The 12,639-nt window shown below is 37.6% G+C and overlaps 1 protein-coding gene across 2 annotated transcripts in view; it reads right to left on the bottom strand.

Moving 5' to 3' along the window:
• Positions 1-10,569, bottom strand: part of srpk3 (SRSF protein kinase 3) — a 41,867-nt gene extending 31,298 nt beyond the window's left edge. Inside the window, exons 1-2 of one of the 2 annotated variants that reach the window (XM_041799164.1) lie at positions 10,114-10,569; positions 5,121-5,214 (exon numbers count right to left, since the gene is read on the bottom strand). In XM_041799164.1, the coding sequence (XP_041655098.1) occupies positions 5,121-5,214; positions 10,114-10,123 (104 nt within the window). In that variant the 5' untranslated portion in view covers positions 10,124-10,569. The remainder of the gene's footprint in view (positions 1-5,120; positions 5,215-10,113) is intronic. The other variant, XM_041799165.1, reaches the window with a different exon arrangement.
• Between the last annotated feature and the right edge of the window lie 2,070 nt (positions 10,570-12,639).

Below are 12,639 nucleotides of genomic sequence, written 5' to 3'. Positions count from 1 at the left end.
TCTGCACCGGTCTCTTGCTGCTGCTTGTTTACAATCACGACTCTGCTGCGCCCGAAAGTACTGCCCCTTGTCGCTGATTTGTCCTGTCACTCTCTAACCAGGCCCGAACGGTTCAGACAGGAGCTTTGCAAGATAGATTCGCCAGTGAGAAACACGGAAATGGGCGAATCCATCTGCTTTGTAAGGTTAGAATAACAGTGTTTATGTTGCAAACTTTAAAAGCACACAGAAAAGACTGTCAAGTCTGGGTGTCATTTAACACAAGCCTTTGGCTTTATCTGGATTAGGTGAATACGGTCTATCAGACAATGACTGCTGATGGGATGCTGAGGTTGCACCAGGGCTAGAGCCATCGCAACAAACTCTCAGTGATTGATTAGTTGTGAGAGATAATATTTTTATGCCTCTGGGTTTGTGATAGCCGAGGCTGGAGGGACTGTTTATTGAATGGCCTGTCCATCCATCTGTCCATACACAGGTCTGTCCATACGTCTAGGACGGTGGTTTTCAAAGTGTGAGGCGGGCCTCCCCTGGGGGGTGCCACAGAGCTTCAGAGGAGGTGCAGAACCATAAACCAGAAAAAAGGTGATTTGCTTTGCGAACCTCTGCTGTGTATGGACTTAAATGGATAAACTTATAGTTACTATAAAGACTATGCTGTAGAGCAGTGTTACTCAACCAAAGAGCCAAATGATTGAAAATACCTTTGCAAGAGCCACAATCTAAGAGGTAAAAAGAGGCAAAAACAGCTGGAAGTGGCAATAAAAACAGGTTAAAGGTGGCAAAAATGGTCAAAAAGCAGCAAAAAAAATGGGTGAGAAAAAGTGGAAAATTGTCAGAAAGTAGCAAAAATTTATGAGAAGTGACAAAAAAATGAGTGGAAAGCGACTTAGATGGGCAAAAAGCAGTCAAGAGTGGCAAAAATGGGCAAAAAAAGAGGAAACATGTGGTATGCAATGGCAACAGGTTGTTTAAATGGGCAAAAAGTGGCAAAAATTGTGAAAAAGGGCAAAAATGGCAAAAAGAAGAGGCAAAAATGTGAAAAAAAGGAAACAAGTGGTAATAAATGGCAAAAGGTCGCTTGAATTGACAAAAATTGTAAAAAAAAAAAAAAAAAGGCCATAAAATGGGATAAAAAGTGGCAAAAAGACATCGCAAAAATGAGCAAAAAAACTGGAGGAAAAAAAGGGATATTTAATGATGAAAGGTAGCTTAAATGGGCAAAAAGGTGAAAAAGGGCAAAATGGGATAAAAGTGGAAAAAATGGGGAAAAAGAAGCAAAAAGAAGTTGTATAATGGCCCAAAAATATGAAAAAGGGGTATTTAATGACATTATAACTGAATAAGAGGGAGAGGCAGATGTTTAAGGACATTTGCAAACCAAAATATCCAAAATATTTTAATGTTTAAAATGTTTTAAGGTTAGACATAAATATTTGAAATGTTGTTGTTTAATGTTTTTTTCAATTTGAATCATTTTTGTGGGTGGGGGTCCACAAAATGGATCAGTTCATTTAGGGGAGGCTCACTCTCACACACTTTGAAAAGCCCTGCTCTAGGACGTTCTTATGAATACACTACCTCAAGATAAATTTTCCTCAAACTTTGCACAAATGCCTACATAATTTAAGGATGAATTAATTAGAATATGGATGTCAAAGGTCAATGTTATTACGCTGAGGTCAGTCCTTGCCTGTAACTTTTCTAAAAATAGCACTACCACAGAAACCATCACTGATCCACCGCTGTACTTTTAATGTCCAGCGATTAGATCACTCATAGAGGCAGCCAGCTGACAGGTGAATATCTAGTTTTATGTGAAAGAAAATTTAAGTTAATCTTGAGGTCAAAACAGTAACAACGAGGCTGAACACTTGACTGCAAACATGAACCAAGCCATCGTCACATTTCCTCCAATAAGCGACTCCTGGATAAGACTTACATTATCAGAGTTAGTGTGCTTAGTCTTGGTCATGAATCTGCAGTGATTGATCGACGTGTCCGTCCCCTGCTGATGATGTCACTCTGACCTCACACTCACAAAGTCAAGTGTGTATCATCACAGACGACAGGTATCAGATATCTGAGACACACACACACACAGCTGCTGGCCATGAGTCACTGCTGAGCAGAGCTGCACGGAAATAGACTTTGGAGAGAGAGTGTGAGAGGTGGGGGGTTTCTCTGAGCAGGACAGCACCTAGCTAAGCTTAGCACTAAAACAGAGGGCAGGGGGACTGTTAGCTTAGCACAGAGCACCGTAGCACAGTAAGTGCAACAGGCGTTCTCTGTAAGTGTAGCTGGTGTAGTTTGTGGGCATAGCAGGGCAAACCTACAAACTCTGAGCTCATACCAGAGAACAACAAATGTAGTTTTTAGTGTAGCAGGTGTAGGTTTAAGGTTGTATGGTTTTTCAGTTGTTTTCGTCTTCCATTTGTCTGTAGCTTCCCCTGCTAGTTTCAACATAAAGATGCTGAACGTGACCTTCAGTGTGTGTTATTTTGTCTCTGTAATAAAATCAGACATTTTCACAGCTTAAACAGAACGTTTTTTTCTGTTATTGTCTTAAAGGATCCCAAACACAGAAAGAACAGAGGACCTGAGAAGGAGCCCTGTGGAACCCCACAGTTAATTCATCAACAACAGGAATTATAATCAATCATTTGTAACTCATTATCTGTTCATCCTACAGTCGGCTCAATAAAACTTTAGGCTGTCTATACGCTAGATCAGCAGGTTTTCAAAGCGTAAGGCCGGCCTCCCCTGGGGGGCACCACAGGATTTCAGAGGCGGCGTGAAACAGAAAAATGGTGATTTTCTTTAATAACTTCTGCTGTGCGTGGGGCAAAATAGGTGGAGTTATAAATACTATAGAGTCAACTATTAAAGTTAGGATTTTCCTGCATTGGTCCTGATGATGCTCAACAGCCACGGTGTTTCATTTGCAACGATGTACACGCTAGCAACAGCATAAGGCTGTATAAACCCTGGGGTCATACTAAGACAAAGCACTGAGTCCAGTGACCAAACCAGGGGAATTTTGACAGGAAGTAAACGGAATTTCAGTCACTGAGGTTAACATTAAAACAGTCTCAGATGCAAGTGCAGGTTTTGGACACTGATACTGATCAAAACTAAGTACCAGGTAAGGCTGAAGGTGGAGGATGATTTGCAGTTATTTTTTTTTATTTTATTTAACCTTTATTTTGCCAGGTAAGTCCCATTGAGATCAAAGATCTCTTTCTCAAGGGAGACCTGACCAAGAATGGCAGCAATGCATAGATTCAACAGCACATGCGCTCAAACTCACAACAATACACAATAAATATAAACAGCAATAATAAAATAATCATCAGTTGAAACAGTGGCATTCAGAGAGTTATGCAATCATACATCAGCTGCATAGATGCAAACTCACAGCTCCCACTAAATTAAAGCATGGAATAGGGCTGGGCAATTAATCCAAATGTAGATTACATCACAATGTGACCTACTGCAATTTTCAAATCCCAGAGGGTGCAATATTTCTTTGACCTGAAATGTGTTTTTGAAATACCAGTTTCTACACATAATGCAAACATTCAAGTGCCAATATTTTCTAAAATAAATGACAAAGTTCCTACTTTCCTTGTTTTTGTATATTTTGTCTTCAAAATAAATCCATAAAATCATCACTCCCTTCATTACAATTAATATCAAATTTGCAAAACAGGACAAAATAATTGCAATAAGACATTTTTGTTAGATTGATTTGAATCTTGGGGGGATTTTTGCTTAGAGATTTTTAGATATTTTGTGGAAATTTGAGACATTTATTTTGACATTTTTAGGAATTTGATTTGAATTTTGGGGGGAAATTTGTTTTGAAAATTCAAAGGATCTTCTTAAAAATTTGTTACATTTATTTGTTCATTTTTGTAAATCTGTTTTGAATTTCTTTGGAAATTTCTTTAGAAAATTTGAGGAATTTGATGGAAATTTCAAACACTTATTTGTAAATTTTGGGAAATTTGATTCAAATTTCTGGGAGAATTAGCTTTGAAACTTTTAGGTAATTTCATGAAAATTTGAGAAATTCATTTGTAAATTTTTAAAAAATTGATCTGATTTTTGGGTGGGGTTCTTTGATTTGTTTTAGTATTTTTATGAAAATTTGAGGAATTTATTTAACATTTTTCGGGAATTTGATTTGAATTTTTTTGGGTGGTGAGGGAGGTTTTTAATTTTTAGTTATTTTCTTACAATTTTTGAAGATTTATTTGTAGATTTTGGAAGATTGGATATAAATTTCTGGGTGAAATAGCTTTGTGTGTTACAATATAGAATGGTTTATTAGATGAGGAACCTGAAGAGTAATCACATGTTAAATTGCAATCACAATGTTGGGTGAAAAAATTGCAATTAGATTATTTTCCCAAATCGTTCAGCTCTAGCGTGGAACATAATAATCAGGAAGTATTGGCACTAAGTTTGTTACTGAGGCTAAATAGCTGATTGCCTGGGAAAAATGGATATTTGAGACATGCAGACCAAAATATCAAACATAAAAATGTTTTAAAAAATGAGACAAAATGTTTGACAATATATTGTTTACATTTTTCAAATCTCATTTGGGTTGGGGGTCCATGGAATAGATCATTTTTTCTTAGGGAGGCTCACTCTTCCACGCTTTGAAACCCCTGCACTAGATTATTTCAGGTCCAGTTTTAGGCCCACTGTGCTTCCCCCACACACACCTCCCCATCCATTTAAGGACGCCACCATCAAGCATTTGTCTAAATCATACTCAAGTGTGCGGTGTCAGTGGACAACACAGTTATTTTACTGCTCCAAAACATGTCAGAGCCTGCCTGATCACATCATAACTATCAAACATGTTTGATGATAGGTGTCAGAGCTGATATCTGAACCAGGAGCAGGTGGGAGACAAATAGGATTTTCATTTCAAAATAATAAAAATATCTGGTTTTGCTTTATTTATTTTTTTAGATATTGCGCCAAAATAAATTCTCAGTAATAACGCAGCATGTGCATTATTAAACACTCTCTCACACACACACTGACTGCCCTAGATTCAAACATACACTCTCAGAGGCTAAATTTAGGAGTGTGTGTCTCACCGGTTCTCATCTGTTCGGACTCTCCGGTGTTTCTTTCCTCTGCGGCGTTTCTTGCCTGTGGTGGTGGGGTTTCCACTTCCTGCTCCGACGGCTGCTGGAGAAACACGAGAGAGGAGACGCTTAGATCACATCTTCAAAAACATTATCTTAAATTTAATTTAATCAAAATAATAATGAAAAGTTTCACAATAACATTTTAATACAAGTCGAAAACATACTTTATTTCAAATTAATAAATGGATATGAATTGGTATAAATCAATGTTAAGAATAATAAAAACCATTTAATATAATTTCTTTAAAACCCATTCTAATTTTAGAAAATAATCAGACTTTATTGTGATTAAATTAAATGCATAAATAGCTCCTCTAACTGTTTCATAGCTCAGTCCCCAGATAACCGGTCAAACTCCACAGTTAGACTTTAGAGCAGGGGTCATCAAGTACATCTGCACAAGGGCCAGATTTAGTCTCCACAGAAACTGGGGGCCGGACTTCACATAAACAAACATTGAATAAATATTTTGGTCTGACCGAAATATTATTGTTATAGTATTCATATTTCTTTCAAAACACAGGACACTTTAGGTATCACCAGTGAGATCGATCCCTGTTATCTATAATGCAGCAGCACACAAGTAGACAGGCCTGACACCAGATCTGACAGAGTCCCAGAAAATCCCAGAGAAGGGGCACTCCGCTATTTTGATTTCGCACCAGTATTAACCCAATTATGATACATACAAACCCTTTTTGCCCCTTTAACCCAATTTTTGTTTAATCCCCTTTATTCTCTTAACCATTTTTGACACTTTTCTTCTATTTTTGCCACTTTTTACCTCTTTTCATTACATTTTTTCATCAATCTTTGCAACTTTAAAACCATTTTTTGCCATTTTTAACCCATATTTGATACTTTTTACGTCTTTAACCAATTTAAACCACTTTTCCTGCATGTTTAATCCCTTTGTGCTACTCTTTTATCCATTTTTGCCATTTTTTTAATTCTATTTTTGCCATTTTAAACCCCTTGTCATTGTTTTTTGTTGTACTATTTTTTATTTGTAACCAATTTTTGATACTTTTTACCCCATTTTTTTCCTCCTTTACCAATGTATGCCCCATTTTTACCTCTTTTTACCACTTTTTCTGCTAATTTTTGTCCCTTTTTGCCACTTATCACCCATTTTTGCTTCTCTTCCATTTTCAACACTTTTTCTGGCCATTTTTGCAGCACTTCTTCCAACCTTAAACCCGTTTTTAAATCTCTACTAATTATGACAGTAAATTTCAGTAAAAACAGATCAAATGTGAAGTTGCTCTAAAACTATTTCAATATTAATTGTTCATGGGATTGATTTAACAGCTGCAGACACTTAAAGCCAAAGGATACTCTTAAAACCACAAAATCTTCTTTGCCTCCTTTTCTGAATTTAATGATCTTTCAGGGGCCGGACAGGAAGCTTTGAGGGCCCTGATATGGCCCCCGGGCCACCAGTTGATGATCAGTGCTTTAGATAATTAGAGATTTAATGTTGTTTAGAGGAAATGTGTGATAGAACAGATGAGCTTCTGTAACTCTGATTCAAACTCATTTATGTTCAAAGATAAATCTCTAACAGGAAATAATGCTAGAGATGCCCAGTTTTATTAATATATGATCAACACCAGTTTAGAATGGCTTGAAACTTGTTATCAGCAGTCGTGAACATTTCTGCAGTATATAAAACATGATGTAAAATTCTTCTGTGATATTCTCTTCATCAGCTGAAGCATTAAGTCTGTGGAGTTTTCAAAGTGCTTCTCACCAGCATTTATATTCTTGCAACTCTGTTAAAAACATATTGTCATTTTGTCTTACAACAAACGACAGAACAGGATCAACAGTGGTGCTGACGAGGACTCGGATCAATAAGGAGTACTACCCAACTAGAAGAAGGAGAAGTTTAACCTGGACAGACTGGCTGACTCAGAGATGAGGCAGCAGGTCTCAGTCAGTCCCCTCATGTGAATCCAGCCTTCTGTCCCCTTCTAAATTAGCTTTCACTGATTTTTACAGTGCTTCATGCTTTGATATGACAGTGTAAGCATGCAAATATCTACACACTAAAGCTCAGCAGTTAATCGAGTTTAAATTTAAATACAATTTTGGCCACTAGAGCTGGGTAATTAATCCCAAATGAGATTAAATCATAATATGGCCTGCTACAATTTTCAAATCGCAGACGAGGCAACATTTCTTTTACCTGAAATTTGTGTCAAAATACCAGTTTTTAATATTTTTTGCAGAAGAGACGTTATACATTACATATCATACAATCATTCTAGTGGCATATTTTTACCTCCGCCAGGGAGGTCATGCGATCGGCAGGGTTTGTTAGTTTGTTAGCAACAGAACTCATAAAGTTATGGACAGATTTTGATGAAATTTTCAGGAAATGGCAGAAATGGCAGAAGGAAGAACTGATTAGACGTTGGGAGTGATCCGGATCACCGTCTGGATCCAGGAATTTTTTAAAGGATTCCTTACTATTGGGGGATGGGGTAATGGTGGAGGTCTGCGCTCTCTGAGTGCTTTTCTAGTTCAAATAGTGCATGAAAAATCCTACTTTCTTTATTTCTTTGTTTTTCTTGTTAAATATGAGAATTACACAAAATCATCATTTCCTTTAATACAACAGTTCATATCCAATTTGCAGAATGAGTCAAAATCATCAAAATTATATATATATATATATATATATAATTTTTTTTTTTTTTAATTGTTCAGCCCTAGTTTAACCTAATATTGTGTTGGTTATAGTTCAGAATGATTTTTTGTTATTTTTTTTTAAGATTTGTTTTTGTGCCTTTTTGTGCCTTTATTAGATAGAGGAGGACAGTGGATTGACTCGGAAACAGGGAAGAGAGTGGGGAGAGACATGCGGTAAATGATACCACAGGCCAGATTCGTCCCGGGCCGCCTGCATACATGGCACGCCCCTATTGTTTGTATTTGTTGGGAAATAAATGAGATGAGGAACTTAAGAAACAATCAAATATAAAAAATAATTAAAGTGCAATTGCAAAATTGGGTTAAGAAAATTGCGATTAGAATTTGGTCACAAGAGTCATCACCACAATTGACTTTATTTTTCTATTATCATAGCTTCAGTTCATATTTGCAATTAAGTGAAAAAATAAATAAAAAATCTTGGTGGACGAGAAGATGCAATATATCGCCAGACAAAATACTGCAATACTATGCTGTATCGATTTTTATTCCCACCCCGAGTATTAAGAGAGTTTAGGTTTAGAAAAATGTGCGTGTGATAGAGATGTGTTTGCCAACACCCAATATTCTGATATTTATAAATTCATTTGAGCCAGTAATGATGTTTGACCTAAAACCTAAAACTTCAGACATTAAAACACACAGTTAAAAGTTTGAAGATAAACAAATGAACAAATGTCAGTCCTTAAAGCAGACTCTAAAATGAGGGGGGTGATGATGAATAAAGAAACAGACTTCAGCTGACATGGGTCTGCTGGTCCAGACTAACACTCCACTAATATAGTTCTTCATACAGCCAGTATTTACAGCTGATATAGGCAGATTTTATAGCAAAAATACTGGCTGTAAATATCTGCAGTCATTTTCATACCTGTCAATACCGGTAATTCACTTTTAAAGCTGATATCTGCAGATACTGTTCTCATGCCAATAATACCGTGCATCCCTAGTCAATTCAACATCAATCAAAATAATTGTGATTAGGGTTTTTATTATAATTGAGACGCCTCAGAAGACAAACTCCTGGACGACCACAGACTGCAACAGCTGACAGTCTTTACTGCACGTCAGTATGTGAAGTCTACTCTACCAAATAAATGTGGAGGAGGCCTTCTCCGTCCATCCCTGACCATCTCTGTCTGCAGCTGAGCTATCGGATATCAGACTGTCATCAGTATGCAATGAGGAGTGTCCACAAATACCACATGATCTCCAAATGTAAAGTGGACGTTAATGTCAGGTGTAAACAGGATCTTTGATTAGTTAACAATAAAACAGTGACAGAAAGTTCACATTTAGGAGCTATAAATAGATGATGAGGATCAGGTGACTCATTTTAGGTGACACAAAAACCAAGATATGAATAAAAACAGTGATGATCTGGTACATTATATAAATAATAAAATATTCTGATGAAGAGATATTTAAAGTTTACATTAAATCTGATAACCTGAGATTCACAGTTTTTATAATACTGCTCTGTTTGTGTGTGAGTATTAATAAAGCTGCATTAATTCAGTTTACACTTGTGTTATTATTTATATTAGTATAACAGTCCGTGGTTGTGTGTTTTGATGTGTGTGTGTATTTGTGTGTATTTGTGTTCGTGTGTTTTGATGTGTGTGTGTATTTGTGTGTATTTGTGTTCGTGTGTTTTGATGTGTGTGTGTATGTGTGTGTGTATTTGTGTATGTGTATTTGTGTATGTGTGTGTATGTGTGTGTGTATTTGTGTGTATTTGTGTGTATTTGTGTGTATTTGTGTATGTGTATTTGTGTAGGTGTGTGTGTATTTGTGTGTATTTGTGTGTAGGGGTGTGTATGTGTGTGTGTATTTGTGTGTATTTGTGTGTATTTGTGTGTATGTGTGTGTATGTGTGTGTGTATTTGTGTGTATTTGTGTTCGTGTGTTTTGATGTGTGTGTGTATGTGTGTGTGTATTTGTGTGTATTTGTTTGTATTTGTGTGTATGGGTGTGTATGTGTGTGTGTATTTGTGTGTATTTGTGTTCGTGTGTTTTGATGTGTGTGTGTATTTGTGTGTATTTGTGTGTATTTGTGTATGTGTGTGTGTATTTGTGTGTATTTGTGTATGTGTGCATCAGTGTGCCTGGTACCATTAGCTAACAGCTAGCTTAGCCTGTTAGCTATCTGAATGTATACAGTCTTCAAACCGGACTGACAGCTGGACCGGCACACTGACCCGGGTCAGGATCACGTTACCTATCAACATCCTGTCTCCCGGTGCACGAGCCCCGCCGAACCGAGCCGAGCCGAGCCGAGCGGACTGGTGTAACGGCGACGGCTAGCTTAGCTTCCGTTAGCCGTGGAGCTGCTCCACACAGCGGGCTGTACCCGGGTCAGGTCCAGCTGGAAAGGGGGGTCCGCGATCTGCCCTGGTTAGGAAACGAGGAGGCAAGGCGCACGTGAGCCGCTGGCCCGCCTGTCAGAGAACCGTTAACCCGAATGAACAGCTGCTGGCAGTCTGTCTGTTCGCCTGGTAGCTCCAGAAGGTTCTGTCCCTCTGTCCCGGTCTATCCCGGGTCTGGAACGGACCGTCCGGGTCTCTCACGGTCTGTCCCGGGTTAGGGTTCGGGTCTGGGTTATTCTCGCTGGGTTTTTTATCTGTCTCGTGCTGTCTCTCGCTCGCTCTCGCTATCTCTGAACAGCTGCTGTCAGTCTGACACCGGACACCGGGGTATGCGCATGCGCAGTTTACAGCCATGCTCGGCCTGGACCTGGACCCAAAATGGGACTGTGACGTCATCAGCTCGGCTACGTTTTTAACGTTAACATCCTGAAATTTACATTTAACGTCAAACTATAACATAAATACGTGTTCATGAAGGCTGCAAAAATATGAAAAACATGAAAACAAACGCTGGAGGACCCTAACCCTGCTAAAATAACAGAAAATATAAATGTCACATCGGTCATGATATATTTAAATATATTTTACTGACCGCCAGGGTGTTGACCACATACTTTTTTAAAGTTTCTACAAATCTTGTACTTTTTTCTATTCCCAGTCAAGGCCAGTAAATTAAAGGGAGAATAAAACAACCAAAAATAAGGAAACGCTGGCGTTGGACCTCAAGAGTGTTTTATCAATGAAAAATTCACACATATGAAATACAAGAACATACTTCATATAGAAACATTTAATCCTAGTGGTCAAAAGCTGCAAACACTGTGAGAAAAGTGGCATAAATTAGAAAAAAGGTGGTAAAAATGGGTGAGAAGTGACCAAAAATTAAGATAAAAGTGGCAAAAAGTGGCAAAAATCTGAAAAAAAGTCGGAAAAAATGGGCGAAAATGAGAAAAAAAGGCCTTTAATTACATAAGGCAGCTTAAATGGGTGAAAAGTGGCAAAGAAAAGGGGCATAAACTGATGGAAAATTGGCAAAAATGGGGAGAAACAGTGGCAAAAATTGGTGAGATTTGGCAAAAAATGAGTCACAGGTGGCAAAAATGGTCCAAAAGTGACAAAAATAAATGTATGAAAAGTGACTAAAATGGGCAAAAATTAGAAAAAAGGTGGTAAAATGGGAACTAAGTGGGAATTTAACTGCAAAACGCAGGTTAAACAGGTGAGAAGTGGCATAAATAGGCAAAAAAGGGGCAAAAAAATTGCAAAAGCAGGATAAAAGTGTCAAAAATGGGCTAAAGGTGGCAAACACTGAGAGAAAAGTGTCAAAAATGGGCTAAAGGTGGCAAACACTGAGAGAAAAGTTGCAAAAATGGGCTAAAGGTGGCAAACACTGAGAGAAAAGTTGCAAAAATGGGCGGGGCGTGACCAAAAGATCAGATACAGCTGGCAAAGCATTGTCAAAAAGTGGCAAAATCTGAAAAAAGTTGGAAAAAATTGCCAAAAATCAGTGAAAAGGTGTGAAAATAAGTAAAACTTAATCGCAAAAGGCAGCTTGAATGGGCGAGAAGTGGCAAAAAAAAATGGGAACAAAGGGGCAAACACTGATGGAAAAGTGGCAAAAACATGACAAAAATGTATGAAAAGTGAGTAAAAAAAGGTGGAAAAATGGGAACTAAATGGGAATTTAACTGCAAAAGGCAGGATACAGGGTTTTTTTTTTTCGATTGCTTAAACACAATTTTGGAAACAGGGCTCATTTTGTCTACACACTACACACAATTCACACAACCACACGCACAAGTAGCTAACACCTCAGGTCCTTTACTTTTGTAAAAACTATACACTAATTTATAAAAAACATATTTTTTTACCATATGAAACACACACATTTCATATGACTTAACTCTGTCTGAACAGTTACACACCGCTGTTGCTGACCTGAAACACTTTTAGCAGTTCTACTTCTGAGTGATTAGAGCACTGTTAGTGAAGCACACAGAAGAAGAGAGAATATACAATAAATTCACCAAACACTACACAAGACCGATGCAGCAGACTGATGAAAATATCATTGATTTCTCTCCATATAATCAGCCAACGTGTCAGCACATGTCCCATGTTCATGCTACTACAGTAGTGAGCACAACACTGTAGCTCAGTAAATATCAGACAAACTAAAATACTGTATCCAGCACAGGTTACAATTACAGTAAAAAAAAAACAATAGAGTACAGGGCTGTACGTTAACTTTGGTGCTACAGAGGTCGACAATCTTGTAGCACAAAACAAAAACCTGTAGCACAATATATAAAATATTTGTTACATCTCTAAAACCAACATGAAACCAAAATATATGCTCAGTAAGTCAAAGTACTTTA

The sequence above is a fragment of the Cheilinus undulatus genome, linkage group 11, assembly GCF_018320785.1.
Source record: "Cheilinus undulatus linkage group 11, ASM1832078v1, whole genome shotgun sequence".
Lineage (NCBI taxonomy): Eukaryota > Metazoa > Chordata > Actinopteri > Labriformes > Labridae > Cheilinus > Cheilinus undulatus.
The sequence above is the reverse complement of the archived record's forward strand: the minus strand, read 5'-3'. Positions and strand labels throughout refer to the sequence as shown.